Source organism: Vicia villosa, linkage group LG2, assembly GCF_029867415.1.
Source record: "Vicia villosa cultivar HV-30 ecotype Madison, WI linkage group LG2, Vvil1.0, whole genome shotgun sequence".
In the NCBI taxonomy this organism is placed as follows: domain Eukaryota; kingdom Viridiplantae; phylum Streptophyta; class Magnoliopsida; order Fabales; family Fabaceae; genus Vicia; species Vicia villosa.
Window position 1 is genome coordinate 218,069,328 of NC_081181.1, and position 24,087 is coordinate 218,093,414.

The following is a 24,087-nucleotide window of genomic DNA, read 5'->3' on the forward strand; positions in this document are numbered from 1 at the left end:
AAATTGGGGAACAAGTCAAGCTTATTACAAGGTTCAATTTTGACAATTTTGAAAGGCACATGGGTATAGTTTACCACAATTTTCTATTTGCCTGTCATTGCCATGAAACAGCCAAAACCATCAAATTGCCAACAATTTTCAACTTATACATATTTTCATATTATTCTCATTAATTCATTTCAAATAAAATAGAATACATGCATGTCTAAATAGATATAAATTATTTTTAAAAAATGGAAAAATATTATATTAAATTATTATGCCATGATTGCTATTCACATTCCACATTATATAAGGAACCAGAGAACACAAAAAATAGAACAAAACAAAGTAACCACTCCAAAAATTATAAGCCATTGTTAGAAAATTGAAGATCATATTTCTTCTACGCCAAGCTTCAAGTTTCAAACCAAAAGCCAGATGGAGGAAGAGGAAGACATTTCTTCACCCTTCTGGCTGCAAAACAGCAGCACCAACCGCCGCCGTCTCCGCCGCTCATACTCTATATTCGTCAGCTCCGGCACGGTTGTTATAATCCTTCTAGTAATTACACTTGCATTCATCTTAGTCATAGTTCCTACATTGCATTCTTTCATTTCCCACATTTTCAAACCAAATTCTGTGAAAAAGAGTTGGGATTCTCTCAACCTTTTGCTTGTTCTCTTTGCCATCTTTTGTGGCTTCCTTAGCAAAAATAATAACAACAGCGAAAGTCCGCGTTCCTATGAAAATCAAACCTTTTCAAACACAAACACACGACAAGAGTACGAGAAACCAAACTCAGAAACAGAAACACAACCACCTCCTTGGTATGAGTACTCAGAAGATAGAACTCCATATAACAGGTTGAGGAGTTTCAATTCCTACCCGGATCTCAGGCAAGAATCTTGGTGGGTCACTGGAGATGAACGATGGCGATTTAGCGATGATACTCGGGTTAATGGTTATAACCGTGGATTGGACTTAAACTTGAAAGAAGAAAAAGAAGAAACAGGCATCAAGAGTGTTGAATTGAATACATCTTTGAAAGGAAAGAACAAGAAGAAGCAAACATTAGAAACACAAGTGAACACATCTTTGAAAGGTAAGAACAAGAAGAAGCAAGAATTAGAAACACATCAATCTGATACGATTGAGAAAATGAAAAATATCAATGTGGCAGAAAGAAAGAATAAAAAGGAAAGTGCAACAAAGGAAGAGAAAACGTATCAATCTTTGAAAGGAAAGAAAAAGAAGAAGCAGCATAAGCATAAAAGCGTTGAAAATTTTCAAAGCCTTGTGAATTCTGAACCTCCTACTACTATGCATTCTTCTTCATCTTTTGATGATTTCTTCTATTCCAAGAAAAACAAACAGAAGAAACATAAGTCTGTTTCACCGCCACAACATCATGTTTCATCCACGATTGTGTCAAAAATAAAAGATGAGGATTTTTCTGTGACTATCGGCAATGAGTCGCCTTTGACCTCAATACCTCCACCACCTCCTCCACCACCACCATTCAAGATGCCGGCGTGGAAGTTTAAGGTACAGGGCGACTTTGTTAGAATAGATAGTATTAGTAGTACAAGTAGTGGTTTGGCAGATATAGATGATGATGAAGTATTGGAGTTAGCAGAACCTGGAATTGATCTATTGGTGTATCCCAATACCAACCCAGATGTTGATAACAAAGCTGGTAGTTTTATTGAAAGCTTCAGGGCTGGTTTAAGGGAGGAGAAAATGAATTTCATGAAGAGTCAAGGGATAGGGGACTCTAATCTCTATAATAACCCCACCATCACCAAAAGCAATAACAAAAGAAGAAATTAAAAACATTGTGCTAAGTCCTTTTTAATTGTTTTGTTTTTTAAGTGAATTGTTTTGTTCAAATTCTTGCCAGCATATATACAACTCTTGATTTTCTTTTTAGTATGTAAATATTGTGATTGTTCAATTTTGAATGTTGATTATGCTTATTAGTATGTTATTAACTTATACACAATACTTATTTTGTTTCATCATTACAATTCTAAAAACATATGAATATTATTTTAGAATGTAATCGTTTACTCAAAAATAAGCACCTATAAATCATAGTAAGTCTCAAGTAAAACCAATGTAATGTAATAGTACAATGGAAGTTAAGTAAAATTCAATCCAAATTTACCTTTGGGGTAAAAGTATAGAATCCTCAACGGTACTTTGTATAATTTATTTTGTTGTAACAAATTTGAGTATATTGTCGGTTAAGGTTATGTTGTAAATTAGACACATTCAACTTACTCATGGAATTCCAACTTGTGACCTTGAATAGCTTATACCCAAAAAAAATCTCCACCTTTCCCTCACCATATAAACAGTGATGTCAACTCAACAATTCAATGGTCCAGCCATGGGTCCCTTACCCTTTGTGTATCATAATTGCAAGGATTTGATTGGGTTGTGATAAGCATCGCTAAATAATTGAGACTAATTAATCTAAGAGTCATCGAAATTTAGCCACTAGGATAAGAAGCAAAAAAATTTATTTAAAGGGCATTGATCTATAAAATTATGCAGTAACAAAGCCAATGATGAGTATTCCTCATCTTATCCAATTAAATCTACAACAAAGATAAATCTACAACAAAACCAGCATGCATTCGGAATGCAAGTAAATCCCCAGAAAAACCAAAAAGCTAATACAAAAGACAACACAATGCCTAAAAAAAGTAAACAAGCTGCAAGAACACAGGAGCAAAAACCAGCAGTGCTAACCTAATGATACTTGGGTGCCTTGCTCTGTAAATACTTGGACAAAACATCCATAACAGATCCAAAATCAGCCTTGACCTGCATTGGAGGATTGGCAAATTGGCAAGCCAAGTCCTTGATATTCTTCGAATGGTAATCAATTTTGGACTGAGTAAACTTCAACCCATGTGCAGTACTCACCACAACAGTCCTATCAGTAGGCTTGATAACACCACTATTCCTGAGTTTAAACAAAGCAGTCAAAGCAACACCAGTGTGAGGACAAGTAAACATCCCAGTCGAATCGGCCTGAGCCATAGCATCCATCAACTCTTCCTCGGTAGCTTCCTCAACAATACCATTACAGTTCTTCAAAGCATGAACAGCTCTATCAATACTAACAGGATCACCAATCTGAATAGCAGACGCAAAAGTCGTCTGTGCCCTAACCGGCTTAAACTCTTTCCAACCCGACTTAAAATACAAATACAACGGATTCGCATTCGCAGCTTGAGCACAAACAAGTCTCGGGATCCTATCCACAAGACCCAACTCTCTACACATATGAAACCCTTTATAAAAAGCATAAATATTGCCAAGGTTTCCACCAGGTACAATAACCCAATCAGGCACCTGCCAATCAAACTGCTGCAAAATCTCAATCGCAGCAGTTTTCTGTCCTTCGAGCCTCAAACTGTTCAGAGAATTCGCCAAATAAATCGGCAACTCAGCAGTCACTTCCCGAATCAACTGCATACACCCATCAAAATCAGTATCAATACTAAGAACAAAAGCCCCATTCGCAATCGGCTGAACCAATTGCGCAATCGAGATTCTATTAGCAGGCAGGAAAACAATGGACGGAATCCCAGCAGACGCACAATAAGCCGACAAAGCAGCCGAAGTATCACCGGTCGAAGCACAACCAACCCCCACAACAGGACGGTTCATTTTCCTGAGACGGTTAACCTGGCTAACAAGCACAGTCATACCCAAATCCTTGAAACTACCAGTATGACTAGTCCCGCAATTCTTAACCCACAAATCATTCATGCCTAGAAACTGTTTGCCGAAACGCTCAGCCCAGAAAAGATTCGAGTTACCTTCAAAAGCGCTAACGATGTCATCATCATCGATCTCAGGAAGAACCCATTCCTTCTTGCTCCATACACCAGAACCATAAGGCCATGTAGTTTTACCGACACGTGAATCGAAGAGGTTACGCCAGTACGCGCCATCGAATTTCTTGAGCGCGTCGAGATCGTGCTGGACGTCGAGGAGGCCGCCGGATTGGGATCGGTAAACGATCTCGTCGAGGGAGTAGGATTCAGTGGAAGAGGGATCGGCGTTGAACGGGACGTATTTGGCGGAGAAGAGGTGTTGGGAGACGTTTATGCGACGTGCTTCGTCGCGGATGTTTTCGTCGGCGGGGCGGCGGTGTTTGGAGGAAGAGGGCGGTGGAGTGGGGGTGGCGGGGGGAGTGTTGTTGTTGTGAGTGAGGGGTTGGGGTTGAGATTGGGATTGGGATTTGAGGGAGAAATTGGAGGGTTTTGATTTGGGGAGAGAATAGGGTTTGGGTTTGGGGTTGAGAGAGAAGGGTGAAGATTGGAACAGTGTTGTTGTTGAAGAAGCCATAGTGGAAATGTGAGTGTTGTTTTGAGTGGCTCTATGCTTTGAAATGAATACGAATGAAGCTTTAATAGGTGCAACTTGCACACTAGTAGACTACACTGTGTGAAAAAGTTGCAAGTAACAACGCCAAGCTTTAATTGACAAAGATAAGATCCTACTTTTCTTCTTTTTATATATAAAAACTAATAATAGTTGAGATAGATAGAGACTAGACTGTCTTGTTTTATTTGTTTTCAAGACTAGAATTTCTTTTTAATTTTTTTTCAATTAAACTGACTTTTATAAAAAAAATTATCAGAAAATTTAAAATTTCTGGTAAATTCAGCACTTTTTAAAATATATCAAAAATTTTGATAAATTTCAAAATTTTTAGTATTATACAAAAAAATATATAACAAAAATTTAATAGGCTAAATTTTCATTTTTACCACTCCAAATTTATTCATGAACAAATTGAGAATTAAGAAAAATTAAAAGAATGTGTTAGATTTAATTTAGGGGATAGCATGTAAATCCTCCTCTAAAATAAAAAAAAAAACATAAATTTAAATTTTTTAAAAATAAAATTATGTTAAATATGACATGACATTAAATATCAATATTTTATTAAATAATATTCAATTAAATTTAACGATATTGAAGCGTTTACTTAAAAAAAAATCATACGTATTTTTTATATTTGTTAAATAATCAAGTTCTTTATATAAATTAAATACGTTAATTATTTTTTAACCAATTTCTTATTAATCTCGATCATTTAATTTAGAATTTAATGGTTTAGATTCATTTTTTTATTATCATATAAAAAAATCATTCTCATATGATGTGTTCTCTCTCTAAAGTTATTATTAAAAGTTCTCAATTCTCATAATAACAAAAGTTCTCATTTGATACGATATATATATATAGGGAGCATATCCGGTGAGAACTGATATCTTATATGAGAAATAAGAACTATTAATATCAATCGTTAGATTTAATTAACGCTTGAGATTGTAATAAATAAAATAAGTTGGAATGTACATGATTATTTCCAAATAAGTATAACACTTATTTATTAGATATTATTTTTTAATAGGTTTGATATTGTTGATTATCTTAAATCAAAATGAAAGTATTTTATTCTTTCTTTTTAGGTACCTTATTTTAAGATTTTTTTTCAAGAATTATTTCTATAAAACCTACCTTATAATTGCAATCAATTTTTCAATAATTATAATGGCAATCAAATTTTAAATATAATCACAATAATAAAAATTTAATATAACAAACCCTATAAGTCTTACCTCATTTCCGCCCTCTTCTATCTATAAATTGTATTTTTCATTAAATATAATAATCACAATAATAGAAATTTATATAATAGTAGTAATTTAATATAGATAGTTTTGATTAATATATTAGTTTTATTTTTTAATATAAACATTACATATGTTTAAATATTAATTATAAATAAATACTTTTATAAAAAAAAATAATTTATAAAATACATATAAAAAGCATATACAAATATCTTTAAAAAAACCTATTATTATTAATATTAAAATAAAAATAATTTTTTTTATAATTAATACAACTCTATTTGTCGTATCCAAAAAATAATTAATATATATTTTTTCTTCTTTTTATAAAATTATATAATGATATTTATAAATAAATATTTATATTAGTTTCTATTCTTTGAAAACAACGGTATAATATATATAACTATTTAAATTAGTAAAAAATTATTAGAAAATTGTATAATGATATAATATAATATAACTATGATTTTATATTAAAAATTCAATATTGTAAATATGCTTTTATATTAAAAAGAAAAAAATATGAATTATTTGTTTGGATACAACAACATATAATTATATTAAATCATAAAAAAAAACATTTAAAATTAAAAATAACATGGTTTTTTTTGGTATATTTTTTAGTAGGTATTTTAAAATAATTATATTAGTTATAAAAAATTTATTTATAATTAATATTTAAAAATGTATTATCGTTATACTAAAAAGTAATAATATATTAATTAAAATGTCAATGTTATTATGTATTAGAAAAATAATTGTTAAGATTATAAATTTATTTTTTGGGACACTAATAGAATAAGGGACGTATAAAAAAATTGGTCGCAATTATAGGGTAGCTCTTGTAGAAAAATTTCTTGAAAAATATCTTAAAATAAGGGACTTAAAAAGGAAAAATAAAATATTTTTTATTTTCGTTTAAGATAATCAACAATATTTAATATTAAATGAGTGTTATACTTATTTAGAATTAATCATGTACATTCCAACTTATTTTATTTATTACAATCTGAAGCGTTAATTAAATCTGACGATTGATATTAATAGTTCTCATTTCTCATATAAGATATCAGTTCTCACCGGATACGCTCCCTATATATATATATATATATATATATATATATATATATATATATATATATATATATATATATATATATATATATATATATATATATATATATATATATATATATATATATATAGGGTTAAATATATGATTTCCCCTGCCATTAGGGCGAGTTTTGGTTTTGCTCCCCTGAAGTATTTTTTTTGTGATTCGCCCCTTAGAAAAGGAAGATTCTGTTTTCAGAGACCCCTATTCCTTGTTTGTCTGACTGGGCATGTGGAATCAGCATACGTGGCGTCCAGTTGGATTTTTCATTTATTTTTTATTGAATTTTTAGATTCCACGTTAATTTAAATTATTTTTTATTATAAATTTATTTTGTGTTCATTTATTTTTTATTGAATTTTTAGATTCCACGTTAATTTAAATTATTTTTTATTATAAATTTATTTTGTGTGAATTATTATTTTAAATTAACCAAAATATTACATAAATCCACTTTAAGTTAGTTAATATCCATATGGCCCATTCAGTCTCAACCCACTTTCAATTCATATTATTATATTTGTGTTTGGTATATAAAGAGTGTTATTGTGTATAATCGATGTGGGACTCCAAACCAAAACCCAAAACTGAAAAACATGACTCCAGCAGTATCATACCGTTGGGGTCTTCACTCTCTCCTAAAGGCAAAAATAGTTCATGGTCATCCAGTTCTGGCCATTTTGCTTTCGGTTTTTACCCACAAGGCAGTGTTAGTAGAACAAGGAAAAAATAAACATTTCTTCAAATCAATGGCATGGACAATACACAAAATTCAAACATCTTTAATTTGAATGCAGAACATAGAACATAGAGGGTTGCAGAAAGACTGACGCACAACCAAAACGATCAACACAGGCAGATCTAGGTTTCAACACACACACAGAAAAATTTGAAAATAAACAAAAAGATGAACAGACTTTCTGCAAAAAGAAATACCAGAGACAGTGATGATCTGACGAGATAAGGCAAAGACGAAAGTGGGCGCGCGGAGAATACGAACTTTCGGTTCCTTTTCAATTTTCAATATTAACAAATGTTATCACCTCATATGCTTTTTAAACTCTGCAATTTATGTGTTTAACAACAAGTAATATGTTAACAATGCCATGGATATATGTGTTTAACAACAATACAGTGGCATGAATGTGAGTTGGAAAGTTGTTGTTGCTGTTGAAGTGAGAGCTGCAACACATGCATATGGAAGTTGTTTTGATACGAGAACGAGGATCTTGATTATATTTTATTTGAGTTAAAGCAGAAGTTGAATTGTAGAAGATTTTTATTTGTGTTGGATGACCTATGGAATGTTGGTTATAATGATTGACATGAGTTGGTAGCTCCATTGGTTAATGGAAAATTGGGAAGCAGCTGGTCTTTACTTCCCAAGCATGCATATGGAAGTAAAGTTTATGGTGGCAGCGAACACCCAGATCTTGAAGCATGCGTATTTATCATTGTATGCCACAAGTCTACACTTATAATGAACCAGGGGAAATGCATGGCCATATTATGTAGAAGAAGAAAATTGTTGTTCTTTAGTTTTCTGGTTCTGGAATGTAAAAAAGAGTCCCACATCGAAATATCAATAAGAATGAAAAGTGTTTATAAAGTTCTTTGCAACCAACTTTCTTAAAAGTTTAAATAATGGGCTGCTATGGGCTGTGAGCTTGAGTTTTAGGCCCAATAAATTATTTTAATAATTAATTAGTAAAAACATGATCAAGAATTAAAAAAAAAAAAGTATTAATTAGTAATGTACATTTAATAATATATATTTCACGTGGAATTTAAAATTTTAATAAAAAATAAACAAAAAGTCCAACTGGACGCCACCTATGCAGATTCCCCACGCCCAGTCAGCAAACAAGAAGTAGGGGCTTCTGAAAACAGAATCTTTATTTTATAGGGGGCAGATCACAAAAAAAATACTTCAGGGGGGCAAAATCAAAGCTCGCCCTATTGGCAGGGGGCAATCGTATATTTATCCCTATAATATAATATGAAGGATATTCTTAAACATTGATTTTTATTAATCTAACGGCTTTAATTGATCATTTAATTTAATTATTTTTGAAAATATTTTTTATATAAAAAATTAATTAAAACCGTTAGTGTACTAGTGTGGGTTATATATAACTGAGAATTTAAGTTGACATTTTATTAATTAATTTTATCTTTTCTCTATGTTAGTGTGCTCTGTTCTGTATTATTGTCTTATTGGCATCCATGCTTGGCTAAAACATAATAGCAGCTGAATGTAAAATAATGTACTCTTGCGAATATTAAAAGAACAAAAACAGGTACTAAAACAAGATGTTACAAGGAATGTCATGACATTAACCATGACATCGCGCCTGCAGAACTGAGGAAGGAAGATTCAGTTTTCTATGTGGATATTATGTAATCCTATGTGGCGCAGTCTTAAAGGTCAAAGATTCAAGTCAGAATATTGAAGAATCAAATCTAAGCATTGAAGTTTCAGCAGTTACTAATTTAGGAGATAAATTAGGTAACTTATGATCAAAAGGCCTTGTTTGTAGCAGAAGAAATCTGCTGATTTGTAACAGCATGGAGTGCTGCGATCTTAAGCCCAAGTCCAACTAGGATCAGGTTATATATAGGAATCTTTGTAGCCTTGTAAACCTAACGGTCATAATGTAGTCATTAGGGTTTGTTGTTGAAGTGAACCACCCAGGTTGTGGGATGGTCACTGATTTGTGCCTCGAAGCCTGTAGGTAAGAGGTTTACTTTATTCACTCAGAAGCTGTGAAGCAATGAGTGAAGATTGTGTTCTTGGAACTACTCCATTATGTATATTTAAGTTGTTGGTGATTAAGCTGTCGATGCAGTGGCTGAGTTGCTGACTGCTAGACATCATTGCTATGATTGGGAGTGGAATGGAGATATTCCATATCTAGGGAGAACCTAGGTAGAGGGGTCATTGGGTAGTGATTAAGTGAGGAGTTGTAAACTGGGAGTTTAGCTCTGAATTGATACTGCTAATAGTGGACTTCATCCCTGGCTTGGTATGCCCCCAGAGTAGGTTGATTGAACCGAACTGGGTGAACAATTCTGTTGTGTTGTTTATGTTTCTGCATTGTTTATTTGTAAGTTCAGTCTGGATGTCATAAAATCGTGCATGACATCAGTGTGTGATTTAATGACTGTGCTAACACAGAATCTCTGCTAAGCAGATTTGTTAATGTTAACTGAGCTGATATTGGATCCCAACACTTCCAGACCTCTGGATGTTAGATGTAATAAATAATTGAGGGATCTGTATGTACTGCCTCAGCCAAGCTGATGACAGACCAGATGTCACAACATCGTATATGACATCTGGGGTCTGTCTTACCAGAATTTCACTCTAAAATGTCAACTTATAGAGCTGCCAATATGGGCTACCCGGCCCTAAATAGGTCGGCCCTTGTGGGCCCTGGGCTTTTCAGGGTTGGGCCAAAAAGGCCCTGTATAATATGGGCTTGAGATTTACTACCCGAGCCCGGCCCTAGATGGGCTTCGGGCTACCCGACCCTAAATGGGATTTTTTATTTTAAAAAATTAAAATAAAAATTTCATAATATTTATTATAAATAAAATTAAAAATTATGTTATTTTAAACATAATACATTTTTAAGTACTATATTATCTCTTATAAATACTATAATATGTTTCTAATTACAATATATGTCTAAATTGTATAAAATAATACTTGAATATTTATTATAAGAGAAAAACTAATATAATATGATGAAAAAATATTGATTATATTGATGTATAATATTTAAAATAGAAAGATTGAATAAAATAGAGATAAAATTTAGTGAAGTGAGAAAAATCAATATGCTATTTTGGAGTAAGATAATATAAATATTAATATATTTTTTAAAATTTATAATTATGCGGGCCTGATGGGCTACCCATGGTCCATATGGGCTAGCCCTAATGGGTAGCAGGCTTTTCAGGGCTGAGCTAAAAAGGCCCTGAAAAATATGGGCTATAATTTTAAGGCCCAAGCCCTATGATTTTTCGGGCTTGGCGGACCGGCCCTTATGGGCTAGCCCATTTTGACAGCTCTATCAACTTATATATAACTGATAATTACATTTATGTGGGTTATTTAACTCCTAAATAGTTGGATTAATTACTTGGATACGAGGTATTGATAATTATTTTTATATGTTTTTTAATAAATTTCTATGTTTAGTATTGAGCCTGTTAAAGGATCTGTTTTTCTTCTGTTTTATTGTTTTTAGGGTGCAGGTAAATGGAGAGCATTGTCACGGTAGTAAGCAAGACTAACTCACGTGTAGGGTTTAAGCTAGAAGATGCTCGATGAGGTTGTGACTTTAGTGTGACATTAAATTGGAGACGATTATGGGGTAAGGAATTAGGGTCGAGTTGTCACATTATAGGATAAGGATGCGCAAAGGTTGCCAAGGTCTGTAAAAGCAGATCTAGCGCTGCCTAAGGGTCATATTGTCTCCCGTGTGTGTTGTATTATCCTAGTACACATACTGGCAAAAGAAAGTGTGTTTTATTCCTTAGGTCAGGGTCGGTCCTTTGAATTTGGGTGCCTTGGGCGAATCAAAAGAGTGGTGCCCCTATAATATTTTAACAATAAATACATAAGGATAAAAGAAATAATTGGATAAAAAAACACATTTTCATTTGACATTGTACAAAAAGAATAGAAATATAAATTTTTGAATCAATGTTTATACTACATCGAAACATAAACCACTATAAACAGACTTATTCTTCTTCTTCTTCTTCTTGATCCCGTCTTTTTTCCTATAAAAAAATTGAGCAAACCTTTAAAATTATTTAAATATCATTCTCTTAGCATATTTTGTTGCAAAATCGTTAATAATTTGTTCATAATCAAGGTTTTTCAAAAAATTATTTTCAATTGAAATCAACGCATGACTGTTTAATCTATCTTGTGACATAGTATACCTCAAATAAGATTTTAATAATTTTAATTTAGAAAAACTTCTTTCAGCAGATGTAACATTGATAGAAATAGTAAATATTACTCTATAATCTATGTGTGCATTAGGAAAACAATTAAAAGTCTCTAAAGAACTCAATATCATATAGCTTGATTTTGATTCAACTAATAAAACTTCTCTAATAACTTTCAATTCTTCAAACAAAATTTCACCATCAAGATCAAGAGAATCGGCATATTTTAAACAAGTTTCAAGATGTTTACAACATGCTTTCAAGTTCCTATAAAATAATGATCTAAGCCTTTCAATACTAAACAAGAATCCAAAAATATTTTCATATGTGCTATATTGCTCAAATCTTCCATCAAGTGAGCCAATTGTTTGATCTACAATATATAAGAAATAATGTTTTTCGAAAAGACTCTTCAGTAGACTCAAGATTCAATTGTGTGGGTTGAGATGAATTTTCATCTTAGTGTTGTTTTCTACTAATTTGACGTTTTTGAATAAACACACATTCAATCTCTATTTCATTCTCAATCTTTTCAGCACTAGCCTTAGCATTTACAAATGCAGATTCTCTATATTTTTTCAAATACTTGATCAAACATTTTACTAGTTCTATAGCCCACATCAATACACATGTCTTTTTTTGTGCAAACGTTTGCTAATTTCATTAGCAACAGCTAATAATTCAAACCAAATGATCATAACTACTAAAAATTCAAAGTTTCCAATTTCATGAGTTGCTAAAGATTCGACTTCACTCTTATTTTAGAGATCATTATCTTGTTTAGCTAGTTGAAGTAGTGCTTCACTCTTAATTTTCGGATCAATAATATAAAATATTTTCTATATCATTGTTTTAATTTTAGTGTCTCAATTAAACTCTTTAGTTGTTAAAATTATGGATATATTAATTGATTTTATTTTACTCTATATTTTATTTATGAGAAATTACATTCTTTTATTAAGTAGTGCTCCTATAATTTTGTTAACCAGTATTTTTTTAAAAACAATATTTTTAGCAAGTATTTTTGTAATTGAAAATTATCTTTTAATATATATAGGGACAAGAAAAAAAAATTTGGTGCCCTAAAATTACGGGGCCCTGGGCTCCCGCCCTGTGAGCCCGTGCTCAGGGCCACCCCTGCCTTAGGTCGTGGATAATTGATAAATATAAAAGCCCAAAACCCTAAAAGGGAAAGCAATTGCAAAAATTAATCACCTTTGTCTAAATTAAATAACTTTCCCATTTTCAAGACCTCGTGCTTAAGAGATTGTGTACTGGAATAATTTTATTGGACCATAGAAGAAATATTTCTAAAAACCACAAGCAAAGTCAACTACGTCAATATTGGACGAGCTCATAGTATAGAGCATTAAACCGCTAGAAATAGGACATCATGCCACCTGAAATAGGATAAGCGGTCCACCTAATTGGGCTTGGACCGTAGAAATCGGTTCACTCTCCTACCCATGTAACTCATAAGGTGTCAAAGTAAATAACTATGCAGAGGACCGATTCAATGGGAAAAAAGTCTCCCCCACAGTTGTGGGAGAAGGAGTCTTCCAATACCTCTATGTTTTTTGGTCATGGGAGGAAAGAAACCACTCTTGGATTTCTAGCTCATACCCATGGAGTCCTCTATAAGAACTGTGGAGGAGATTCACTATTTTTTTTTAAGAAAACACAAAGAAAGTATCTAGTAACTCCCAGAAGCAGACTTTCTTTATTGTACTTTTGACGAGTACATATGTATTTGTGTTTGATGATCAATTATAATCATTTTGAAAATATTATATGAAGTTATTTAATTTTGAGTATGTTACATGAATTTATTTAACTTAATTTAAAATTAATTGTAAAATAGAGAGCATATAATAATTTATATTCTCTCCGATCTTATTTATAAGCAAAGTTTTTTTTAGGTTCATTGAATAATGAATGTATTTGGTCTTTTATATAAACCAAATACATTCATTACTCAAATGAACCTAAAAAAATATTTACTTATAAATCAGGGCAGGGCGGAGGGAGTATAAAATATTAAAATTAAAAAAGTATATAGTAAAATATAATTGTTAAATGATATGTATTATTTAAAAATATATATAATAATAGAAAAAATAAACTAGACCCTTTGAAACTTTGATAGGTAAAAAAATAACGTAAAAGTTGTGAGTAAATTATTATATAAATATTAGGAAAAAAATAAACAAGAGCCTTTTAAACTTTGCAATGTATATTTAAGAAAAAAATTAATACGATTTATTTTGTAACAAAATATTTTCCAATAATATTTGGTGAGATATTAAACTTAGTAGTCTATTTTTACAAGTTATACTTTAAAATAATTATTGAGATGTAAATAGATTTAAAATTTACATTAAACGATTTAAATAGTATTTATAAAAATAAATAAATTATATTATAGTAATATACATGTCAAAAAGAAAACTTGTTGAGTGAGTGTGACTTATGAGCAGAAAAAAGAAAAGCATAGGAAAATATAGGATGCTATTGGTTTCACCTTTAATAAGGATTAAATGGATTATAATACTCTACCACAACTACAACAACAACAAGTCGTTGTAGTATAGTGGTAAGTATTCCCGCCTGTCATTTTAGTTTACAACCTTAATGGGCCGGATTTTCAATTATTCTTGGCCCAGTTATCTGTTTCATTTCATTTTGATACAAATAAACCATCACATTACATATGTGTGTCTGTGTACCCCACACTCAACAAAACTATACCCCTGCATCTTCTTTATATATTATTGATAAATATGTTTGTACCTATGTTTTAAAATTGTAATAATCCAATCATTTATAAATTCAACATTACTATTATAAATTCTTAGGTTTTGTTATAGATTACAAAAACCATTTTATGGGTTTTGTTTTGTTATAGATTAAAACAAACTTATTCTTGTCAATCTTTTAAAAAATATGTTTTATGAACATTTCTACAAAAATAATGCTAATTATTTTAAACTAATTTTTTATATGTAAAAACAACATTGGCTGACGATGTTCTAAATTTATTTTTCAATAGTATAATCCATGCGAAGAATCATTCAAAAAAGACTTAACCAAAAGAGAAATTATTTTTTAAAAATTAGGACACATAAAGACAACAAAAAAGGTGTGTTTTATTTCAGTCTTCTAGTGACATAACATGCGCGCGAGAGCACTACTTACACATGTTGATATCTCTATAATATAGAGGAGATTCTGAGCTAAAAAGAACTTTTATACTCTTAAGGAGATTTCAAATTACTCATCAGTTATTGGGAACCCTTATTCTTATTCTTGAGCAAGTTGAGAATGAATTTGAAAACAATCAACAAGAGGATGAATAGAACACGGCGCATCAAGATATTATTGGCATTACAAATGACGGAGCAGGGAATATTATGGACTATGTTGTATTTGATCAAAAAACTATGCTCATTGGTATTATAAGGACATAAATCACTCTGGCGCAATTTGAGTTTAAGCATGTGATGTTTTAGATGTTGCAAGCTATTGGGTAGTACATGTGTGTCACGATAGATGAACCTTTTCTATACTTGAATCAATTCCTCAAAGTTCAAGTAGTTTAAAAATTCATGGGGATGATTAATGATGCTTTTAGGCTTAGATTGTTGACATACACTCTAAGGTGTAGATCTAAGAGTTTGTTAAATTTCTTAGAACCATATTCCACAGACACCTGGAATGATTTGGCTGAGAAGTTCCCAGTCAAGTATTTCCCTCTTGTGAGGAATAAAAAATGAGGAATGTAATCACTTCATTCAGATAAAGGGAGGATGAATATTATTTTAGGTTCTACTAAGACAATTTCCATATAATAGAATTCAATTTGCTTACATTTAGAAACTTTTTATAATGATCTTATACCATCATCAAGAAATATGTTGGATGTGTCATATGGTAGAGCATTACACTGAGAATTATGATTTGAATGAGAGCATTACAACTAACTCCTGCCAATGACCAACTACAAGAGATACACATGTCAATGTTAGCAAGAAACCAGTTGGAGTTCATGAAGTCGATGAAACAACTACACTTCTTAAAGTAAGGGATTCCAAAGACATCTTGCCCCTAAGAGCTAGATTCGTCTGATGTTTGGATGGATCCACCTCTAACGTATTTCTTCAACTGTCCTTTTGAATGAGGTGTTCAATCTCCTTCTTAGGTGGTAGTAGTCTTTCGTGTAATGGAACTTGACCTTGTGAAACTTACACCACCTGTTGGGTTCGAGCCTCATAATTTTTAACTTGGAGGATGACGAAGAGGAATATCGTGCGTATGGAGAACCTTGCGCCATATATGCTCATGACGAGCAATTCAAGAGTGTTTAGTCCTACGTAGGCCTTCTGCTGCATTTGAATGTCGTCTTATCTTTAATAGGCGAGGTATAATGGTTCATGTGTGACTACTACGAGTTGTTAGGGTTGTCAAATATCTGCTCCTCAACATCTTAGGTCTTCTTCTCAGAGTTGATTTCCTCTCCCTTTAGATAGCACGATGCACGCGCCAGTACCTCTAAAAGGGAAACAGAAGGCCTCTAGGGGAGGAGTTCATTAAAATGTCCAATCCTTAGTCAATTTTGGAATGATCCTAGTACAAATATTTCCAAGTTGGGGCGGACGGCCATGATGGTCGCATCATTAAAGTAGTCAAGATACTCCCTCAAAAATTCTGAAAGGCCTTGACGAATGTTGAACAGGCTGGTGATAGACATCCTTTTGTGTTGGATCGCTGCAAACTGATGGACCAATTTTCTCACTAGGTTCTGCTAGCTGGTGATTGAGAGTCGTTGATGACTCATGTACCACCCTAACGCCATGTCCCTGAAAGTGGCAGAGAGAAGCTTGGATTTCAGACAATTGAAGACTCCAATAATTATCATCTATGTGTTGATGGAGATGACATGCTCTTAAGGATTGTTGTACCCATCAAACTTGACAAATAATGGGGACTTGAAATTCTCCAACGTTTGTGTAAAAGAAAATTACCATAAGTCCTATTTTAAAAATAATGAATTAGAAGTTAATTTTTATCAAATCAGAAAAATTTTAAAAATACACTTAAATCAGTTGAATATTTTAAATCCATTACTTTTATAAAATATACAAAATAAAATATACATAAAAATAGCATTTAAAAAGTTAATGTTTGTGAACGGCATCTAACAAACGTAAAATATTTTGAGCTGACAAAATTGTTTAACATGTGTTTTTCAATTGAAGCATGCTTCCAAAAATGTGTTAAGATCACCTCTATTTTTACAATCTACAGTAATAAAAAGTCATAGAATTGATCAGTGCATAGATGGGAAAATGTCACTTTTATTGCAGATGTAGAAACTTAGATGGGAAAATGTCATTCCTTCATTTGGTGCAAATGTCGTTTTGCTAAAATTTCCAAACATGAATGTTTACCAGCCCAGCATATTGTGGTTCAATAGCCAAAGCGAGACTAGCGAAAAGACTTAGGCTTTTCCCAGTAAACAATGATTCAACTAGGGATACATACATATACCAAAAGAAGGGCATAAAATGAAACCTATGTCTTAAACTTGATAAAAACTATCCATCAACTTCATCTAGAAACAAAAGCATATTAACCAGATCAGTAAAGACCCCAACAAAGTTTGTCTGTGAATGAAATTTTGCTAGCGAGCTCTCTTGTTACTACTGCATGATGGGCACTTGTATTGCTTGATATGCTCGGCCCGAGCAGGAGTGATCTTCACACATTTGCCATGGAACCACTTCTCACAAATGTCGCAGCAAATCCAGAACTCATCAGTGCCATCGTTATCACCACAAGCCCCACACATGGCTTCTCCATGTTCATCATCATCATTCTCTTCCAGTCCTTCCTCCTCTTCTTTTGGTTGCAATGCCTTTGGTAGTCTGCTCTGAGTTTCAGGAGCCCGCTGTTCAAACAGTCAACAATTAGATCAGTTCAAAGACTGTATCAGAAGTATAGAACAGAACACAAACAAGATATCAAAATAGACTACTACCTATAGAGGTTAGATATTCTAACTTCCCACAGAATTTTGCAATGTAAGTACATCAACATAACTTACTAAGGAAATGAATCCTCCCATGTTGAATTTTTTTATTTTGAAAACTTGTGTACATCGCTCTTCATTATTAGGTGGAGCCATATCATAGTTAATGGATACTAATGAGGAGAGATAGACAAGGTTTTATTGTTACACGGCCGTGTGAAATTTCAACACAAGATGCTCCCTTTCCAACCAGGTATACATATCATTAACATTGACCTCAATCATACATTTCTAAAAAAATTGTGATACCGATGTCAATGAATATCCACATTCTAAGCGCCAAATTCAAAAAGACGGTAAAGAAAATGATATAGTATATTGAACGCTCTACTTTCCTCTTCTTTTCTTTTTTTCCATACCTTACAAGTAGCAGTTCAAACAAAAACAGAAGTCAACATATCAAAATATGCATCTTTTCAGGAAAACTCTCCATGATTTGCCTACAGTTTATCCTGTAATAGGTAGAGCAGACAAAAGAAAGTTGCGTAGAAGCCACAAACTAGTTTTCCATTTGAAAGTTTATCTTAGTGCTTCTAGTTCTATCCGGTAACTCTTCATATCGACTTGTGTATGGACATCACAGTGCACCATATCAACCGATTTCTCTATTATATTTTTATCTAGAGCAGAGTGAATATAAATTATTTAAAACTGCCAAAGAAGTAAAGAACACAACCAACAGATCATAGCTTCCTATATTGTAGGAAAAGAGTTATGCATACCTCTGAGATACCGTGGTATGTCTAAACTTTTGAGATATATATCAGTAATTTAGCATAGATTTAACAGAATGCTAAAACATAACTTCTGATGATACCTTGCATGCAATATCTTACTACCTTGCAATATCTTACTATTGTAATGTCAAGGATATGGATATATAGATTTAGGGCATAAACAATAGGCTCTTTAATTCTTTACCTTGAAGCCTTAATTTTTAATGCTACCTATAAATAATCTACACTTGAAACCTGAGTTTTATGCTGCAATTCAGATAGAAAAATATTAATGGTATTCATTTGTCATGAATATTAGTCAAGAATTATTTACCACTTTAGAACTGGACTTAGATTTGCCGCCACTGTTGTTTGAGACTGAAGACTTCTCTTTAACTGGTTTCTTTGTTGAGCCATTAACAATTTCAAATATTGTTGGTAGTTCATTAATCATATTGAATAGTCGCTTCCTGCATCAAAAATGGCAAATTATGACTGGAAGAATCCATAATAAAACCCATATGACATTACCAAGTATCCAATATACGGATGATTACATGATGACCGAAAGAGCATCGATTGGGCCAGCTAAAGAAAAGACCACTTGATAAGGATCTTGCATTCATATGATATAATCAATATATACGTCCAACTTTTCTTCTTGCACTATCTTAAGATCAATACTCAGCAGATAATAACTGCCAGAGTTTGCTGCCAGGTGTGATGTGACTAAGAGGTCACAGACTTGAGTTGTGGAATCAGCCTATTGCAGATGCAACGTAAAACAAACAATGTGTTTGACCCTTCCCTGAATGTTGCCATTATTGGAGCTTAATATCACCGGGTTTCCCCTTTTTCAAGGGAAAAGAAATGGTAAATATTTTTTGGGGTGCATCAACATCTTTGTCTCCGTGGTGGGATACGGCCTCAACAATGATTTATAAGCAGATAAAATTGCAAATCAACACCGATACTAGAAAACAGGTATAAAGTGGAGACAATTGCTTCGTGCTACACAATAAATAGAACTCTTATTCAACAAGGGGCTAAAGAAAAATCCAGCACAACAATGACTTAACCACTGTAATGATAAGAAAATATTATCTAAACTGTAGTTGATGGCGGAGAGCCAAAACCCTGCCATACCGGCCGCTTTGCGGCACCATTATAGCAGATTATGGCGGAAAATACTGCAATATGGGATGATAGTTACCATTGCGGCAAGCCCAAAAACCGCCATGTATATCCGCCATAGCAGTCATGGCGCCGCTATTTGATAACACTGATATAAACTACTGCCTTAATTTAATACTCATCCTGAACCACATTTTTTACAAGGAAACTTCCGATAAATATAGAAATGCCCCGTGTGATATATACCTGTCAGTTCTGTCAAACGCAAATCTAGCTCCAAAGTAGAATGCAAGGGAAAGCAACCATGTATCACTATGAACAGCAACTAAAGATAGCCAGTCTTTCTCTTGCATGCCATCCCTAGCAAAGTTGATACCCAGTACAGGCTCAGGAAGCTCTGGAGGAACTTCCTCAACAGGTAAATTCACTTCCCACTTCTCATTAAGCAATCCATATAAACACAAATTCTCTTTCTCTGAAAGAATACAATGACGGATATTAAAGCTCATATATGGAACACGATAGCCACAAAGGAAAGCAAATTAATATGGATCAAACAATTTGTAAAATTTATAGTATATAAACTTGCAGCAGTTTAATTTAAATCCCTTATATCTTCACCTCTAAATAAAATTGACCCCAAGGGGTTTAGACTTTAGATCAGTATCAAGCATTCCATACAATCCTGCCAGAATTCTACATGACCCTTCCCCCACAAAATTTAACAATGAGATTTCCTAATTGGTGACCATATGGGAAAATCATGCACCACACACCAATCCCTAGTCAGTGTTATACTCTTCCCATTGCCTAATATTATATACTACAAAAAAGTTCATAATAAGCTTGAATACCCTATGCAAATAAATTTTACCATAGCATGTTACAAGCTTTGCAATAATATACAGCGTATGCCTACATTAACTAACGAATAAAAGTAAGGCATCTCAATATCCCCCACATCAGAACTCAAAGCTACAAGTCAGGTAATAGAGAACAGTGAAGTATCAATTGACGTACATAACTAATAGGTTTAAATATGTGCAACTACATCACCCTTTGTTTTAGTTCCTACACGAGCGACAGAGAGAACTTAAATAAATTTTACACACATATCAGAGAGACCAATTCTACATGAACAAATTTTGCCAGGAATAAAACAAAACAATAAAGAACAAAACTAAAATGGAATATATTTGCATAGACCAAATCCATATTTTAACCTAACTAATAACTAAACTACACAAATCATCCCAATCAGACAAACCAGTGATAGCAATTTCAAACAACTTAAAGAAACCATCAATATCATCAAAACCTAAAATTCTTGAAAAAGAAAAAGATTTCAAATGTCAACAACAAAACAATATTCATATTATTTTTCAGAGAAATGGAGTTAAACTAACCAGGATCACATTGTCTGTAGAAATCTTCAACATCTGCAACAACAGCACGAGCAAACATCAGTACAAAAATAAACAAATTCCAAAAACTTTTACATGAAATCCAAAATTGACAACACAACATAAACCTGGAGTACTAGATCAAGAAACGAATTGAAAAATCCCAAACCATAATCGAAAAAAAAAATACAGCAAAAATCGCAAATTCAAAAAATCAGTACCAACGGTAAGCGCTTTGATGATTCCAGCTCTCCGGCTTTTGAAATCCTCGAAAATATCTTCCACGGAACGACCTCGACCTTCCATTAGATTCAATGGGAAATCGTTATCGTTATGGTTATGGTTATGGGTTTCGTTACAGTAAAACGCAAAGAGAGAACGAAAACGACGTCGTTTTAGGGTTTTTTCCACACTAACATAAAGACGAAAACGGTTTTAAAATAATTTGAGAAAACTGAGACAAACTCAGAGAACAAAAGAAAAACACAACGCAGTTTCTTCTTCCTTCGAGTTAGTGCGTGTGGATTTTATTTGTAGGGGTTGAGATTCTCTGTGATCGACTCCACTGTAACTGATTTGTGATGTCGTGATGGACGGTTATTAGGAGATTGTGTGATTTAGTTTCTACGTTTTTATTATTAATTAATTAATAAAAAAATAAAAAAGGTATGTGTGCAATGATGAAACCGAATGGGACCCAATTAGATGCAAGCAAAGATGTCTTGCTTGCGTTACGTCAACACTTTTATATAGTTTTATATAAATAAAACTTTTTTTATGTCAATGTTGTCATTCTAATTTATTTTAATTTTTTTTTTCAAAATAAATTTTTATTGGACACAAAGATCTCGTATATTATTTTGATTTTATTCATTAATAATTTTAATTTTCTTTTATTTTATAAAATTATTATTTTTATATTTGGCATAAATATATCAACAAATTACCTATATTAATTTGATCTTATCCACTGGTTTTTTTTTGTTTTTTTTCCTATTTTTCAAAAATAATTACCTTTAATTTTGCATAATATCATAAACTAAATTATATTGATTCTATCCACCAAATAATTTGGTTAATATTTTAAAATTGAATTTAAAAAAATGTATTTTACAATAATATGTCAACAAATTACATATAGTATTTTTATTTTATTCAATAAATATTTTAATAAGTTAAATATATAATAAAAAATATACCAAACCAAAGATTTTTTTAAATACTCTTTTTAATATTCATCTTAATTTTTAAATTGATTTCTACAAGTTATCAATTGTTTATATTTTAACAACATAAGTGAATTCAAATTTTAATAATAAAATCTTATATTTAAATCCTATTAAATTTTTAAAATTTATTTATTATTGTTTCTTTATTTTTTAATATCATATAAAAAATATTTTAAAAAATTTTATTGCCCTAAACATAAAAATGGTAATAATTTAAAAAAAAAAATTGTTGATTTATAAATATCAATTCTTGTTTATAAGATCTAAAAAAAACTTATATAAGTGGAACTTTGCAAGTGTGAGTGAAAGTGTATTTAGGTGTTGTTTAAATCACATTTATATAAAAGAGACGGTTATAATTGCCTATAGCTTGTTAGGAGTGATGTGTGGGCGACCGTTAGATGTATATAAACATACATAATGGAAGGAGTGTTGTGCTCCAATGTGGTCCCAGATATGTGGGCCTACTAGTACATCGGTGCGTGGGGCACCCTTAATAAATTATGTTTATAAATTTGGGTGGTCTATTTGAGCCATTGGTCATCTCAAAACATGCGTCCTTAAGTCATGGCTATCAACTTTTAAGTAAAGATTGTTGATGCAAAATAAGTAAGGTTGGCAGAGAAATCTGAACTGTTAAGAGAAAATTCTCGTTTTGAGTGTGCTTAGTCGGGCTCTTACCAGGTATGCAAATAGGGTTACCACCTCACCTTTGGCATTGCGGTATTTCACCTCCATATGGACACTGGCCGACACTGCCCTTGAGGCCTTTATAATGGGTCTTCTTATAATATAGTTGTAGACTAATTTACAAATGGATAATAGAAATTAGATGTATTTTGTCCCATCGTCGTTAACTTCACCAAAGGTAACAAAAACCTTGACGAATCCATATGGGAGAGTTACATTATTGAATCCTTTCAGGTTTGTTCTCATGTATGGTGCTAATGTTTCTTTTCTCAGACTCGTCTTGGTGAATAATTAGCACACATAATGTTGCAAAAACTTCCTTCACCATTGAGGATTCATGAGATGCCAAAATGGTCATGGTTGTTATGATTATCAATGGAAATATCTCCTTGAGTATACATGTTATCCTTTTGATCCATCTAAATCCTAGAATGGTTCGATCAAGATTCTCGCCTAAAGTCGACTCCCGATTCCAATCGACGACCAACAATTCTACTATTTTTCTCTTGATGGTTCCTTAGATGAGATCGTTGGTGGTGGGAACCCTCGTGTGATTGACTTGATAAAAAAGGTAGTCTTCGAGACAAAATCTATGAAGGGTCGTTTCTATTTCTTTTAATATTCCTATCCACTTTCATCTCTTCCCTTGTTGGCTCATTTCATTGCTTGTATTGCTTTCCTAGGCGGGGTAAAACCCTAGCTAAGGGAACACTTTATGTGCGAAGATTCACCCCGATATACGACTTTTCATTGAGAATCCATGTGCATGTTATTGCCCCTTATTTGGGTGTCTTTTTTGGTGATCTACTCAACCTTCCTTTCTTTATCTTAATTGCTTTCTTAAGATGTATGCATTCATCAATCTCATGGGTGTAAAATTTGTGAAAACTACAATACGTCATTTTGTCTGTATGTGTTGACTCTTTCAAGACTTAGAGGTATTTTGTGATTCTATGTGCTTGCATGTATTATCAAGGTGACCCAAGGTGGTGGAGTTTGTTGATAGCAAAGCTACAATCAATTGATTGACTATTTGTTTTTTATGATGACAACGGCTGATATCAAACGATATCTAGTGAAGTCCATGGAAATAG

General features: G+C 32.4%; 3 protein-coding genes across 3 annotated transcripts; 1 reads left to right on the forward strand and 2 right to left on the reverse strand.

Moving 5' to 3' along the window:
• The first annotated feature begins 306 nt into the window (after positions 1 to 306).
• Positions 307 to 2,054, forward strand: LOC131653925 (uncharacterized). The gene has a single exon (XM_058924270.1). The coding sequence runs from the start codon at positions 421 to 423 to the stop codon at positions 1,810 to 1,812; it is 1,392 nt and encodes a 463-aa protein (XP_058780253.1). The 5' UTR covers positions 307 to 420; the 3' UTR covers positions 1,813 to 2,054.
• Positions 2,055 to 2,505: 451 nt separating this feature from the next.
• LOC131653924 (threonine synthase, chloroplastic-like) lies at positions 2,506 to 4,474 on the reverse strand. Its single transcript, XM_058924269.1, has one exon. The coding sequence runs from the start codon at positions 4,348 to 4,350 to the stop codon at positions 2,740 to 2,742; it is 1,611 nt and encodes a 536-aa protein (XP_058780252.1). The 5' UTR covers positions 4,351 to 4,474; the 3' UTR covers positions 2,506 to 2,739.
• Positions 4,475 to 17,111: 12,637 nt separating this feature from the next.
• Positions 17,112 to 21,582, reverse strand: LOC131653926 (PHD finger protein ALFIN-LIKE 3-like). Its single transcript, XM_058924271.1, has 5 exons — positions 21,296 to 21,582; positions 21,078 to 21,110; positions 19,918 to 20,146; positions 18,872 to 19,007; positions 17,112 to 17,680 (listed from the first exon to the last, which is right to left on the reverse strand). Exons 1-5 carry the CDS (start codon positions 21,378 to 21,380, stop codon positions 17,414 to 17,416), a joined length of 750 nt encoding a protein of 249 aa, XP_058780254.1. The 5' UTR covers positions 21,381 to 21,582; the 3' UTR covers positions 17,112 to 17,413.
• Between the last annotated feature and the right edge of the window lie 2,505 nt (positions 21,583 to 24,087).

Bases quoted from the DNA above. Each gene is read 5' to 3' on its own strand.
- LOC131653925 (XM_058924270.1), top strand. From the start codon at position 421: ATGGAGGAAGAGGAAGACATTTCTTCACCCTTCTGGCTGCAAAACAGC.
- LOC131653926 (XM_058924271.1), bottom strand. From the start codon at position 21,380: ATGGAAGGTCGAGGTCGTTCCGTGGAAGATATTTTCGAGGATTTCAAA. The intron at 21,111-21,295 runs GTACTGATTTTT...CTGTTGTTGCAG, and splicing joins CATCAAAGCGCTTACCGTTG to ATGTTGAAGATTTCTACAGA. The intron at 17,681-18,871 runs GTAAATAATTCT...CTGTTTGAACAG, and splicing joins CTAAGTCCAGTTCTAAAGTG to CGGGCTCCTGAAACTCAGAG.
- LOC131653924 (XM_058924269.1), bottom strand. From the start codon at position 4,350: ATGGCTTCTTCAACAACAACACTGTTCCAATCTTCACCCTTCTCTCTC.